Source organism: Meleagris gallopavo, chromosome 11 (genome assembly GCF_000146605.3).
Source record: "Meleagris gallopavo isolate NT-WF06-2002-E0010 breed Aviagen turkey brand Nicholas breeding stock chromosome 11, Turkey_5.1, whole genome shotgun sequence".
Taxonomy (NCBI): domain Eukaryota; kingdom Metazoa; phylum Chordata; class Aves; order Galliformes; family Phasianidae; genus Meleagris; species Meleagris gallopavo.
The window spans coordinates 15216038-15217720 of NC_015021.2; the positions used below are offsets into that span (position 1 = coordinate 15216038).

Genomic DNA, 1683 nt, shown 5'->3' on the forward strand with positions numbered 1-1683 from the left:
TGGGACATGGGCACGGGATGAGGTCTGTATTTTGGGACTGGTCTCCCGTGCCGTGCCTCCGGGCTGTGCCAGGCAGTGGTGCCTGCTGTGCCTGGGTGATGAGGTGTGCGGTGTGGCTGCTGGCATCGGCACTGCTGTGTCCCCAAACCACCCTATGCCACGGTAGATGGGGCACTGAGCACCCTGGCAGCAGTGCCCACAGCCTTGGCTCATGGTGCCAGTTGACATCTCCCCAGAATGTGCTCATGGGGAGTTTTAAAGGTGGGAAACATGGGGAGCAGAGACCCTAGCTCTTGGGCAGACGGAGAGGCTGGGGGGGGTCTGTGTCACGCTGCCCGTCTTAGCTGGGATCTAATCGGCTCCACGGTGAACAAGGGCAGTTTGTCAAGCTTAATCTTCCTCACTGGAGGCCCTTTGGTCCCTTGGCACATGGAGGGCACAGGAGGTAGCAAGGACCCCAGGCACCCTTAGCACCAGGTGGTTCCCACGGGCACCTGTCCCATACAGACTGTGGCCAGAGCCCGAGCCTGGCAGGAGCTGGTGGCACTGGGGAGGGCACCCGCCCTCCTGCTTGGCACGGGGATGGCTTTTGGAAGCCAAGCACGAGGCTGTGGGATGGGTGCCCATACCCAGCCTCACCCACGTGGGCGGCTTCAGGAGCCCCGAGGCCACAGGGATGGGCACCCCGAGGTGTGGGTACCTCCCTGCCCGCAGGTGGGGAGGGCAAAGTCTGCTGGCACCACAGGGCTGCCCCGATGCCAGCCTTGTGCCTCTGCCCTCCTGCGGTAAGTGTGCTTGGGAAGAAGATGCAGAGGGCAGCCGGCACACAGGGCCATGGTGCCATGTGCCGGCTGGGCATGCCCTGCTCAAGGCTATGCAAATCCTACAGCTCTGGGTGCCCAGTAGCACTCAGCCCCTTCCCTGCCCTGCCTGAAGGCCTTTGCCAGGGCAAAGTACCCGTTTACTGAGCTGCACCGGGCACCGGCCCAAACAGAGACCATGGAGAAGTACCTTTGCCCGCAATGTCAGAGGGCTGTGGGCAACGGAGGGGCTGTGGGCACAGCAGGGAGGGAGGACACCCTGAGATGCCAGCAGGGAGGCCCTGAAGGTGACAGTTGTAAACATGGGGCTAAGGTTGCAGGCGGGGGAGATATGCTATCTTGGGGACAGAAAGCTGGGGCCAGGCACAGCATGGAGGATAAAGGGTGCCTGGGTGGTGTGAGGTACTTACAGGGGGTCACATCGCTCTGAGCTGAGGGCATGCTACTGCGGAGAGGTGTGCCCGGGGGTCCCACCACGGGGCTGGGGGCTCCGATGGGTTTCCCTATTGCTGTGGGGCTGCGGGGCGGCACCGAGCGTCCCCCAGCGGCCCCCAGATGGAGACAGCCCCCAAGGCTCGGAGGACACGGTGGGATGAAGCAGGCGTCATGGGCGCTGCCCCTTCACAGAGTCCTGGAGGGGGAGTATCACCCAAAACCGCCCCTCTCCCCGCGGCTTGCTGCAGTGCCCGCTGCCCCCCGCCGTGCCCGGTGCTCCCGGTGCCCGGTCCCGACGGCACTCACCAGGGTCTGCTCGTACTGCAGCGCCCGCTGCTCCGCGCTCTCGGCGGAGGCCATGGCGCTCCCGGTGCTCCCGGTGCTCCTGGCCGTGCCGGTGCCGGTGCCCGCGGCAGCAGCAGCAGCT

At 65.2% G+C, this 1683-nt stretch overlaps 1 protein-coding gene across 2 annotated transcripts in view; it reads right to left on the reverse strand.

Moving 5' to 3' along the window:
* Nucleotides 1-1677, reverse strand: part of CLCN2 (chloride voltage-gated channel 2) — a 13984-nt gene extending 12307 nt beyond the window's left edge. For both annotated transcript variants that reach the window (XM_010716829.3, XM_019619098.2), the window contains exon 1: nucleotides 1563-1677. In XM_010716829.3, the coding sequence (XP_010715131.1) occupies nucleotides 1563-1616 (54 nt within the window). In that variant the 5' untranslated portion in view covers nucleotides 1617-1677. The remainder of the gene's footprint in view (nucleotides 1-1562) is intronic.
* Nucleotides 1678-1683: the final 6 nt, after the last annotated feature.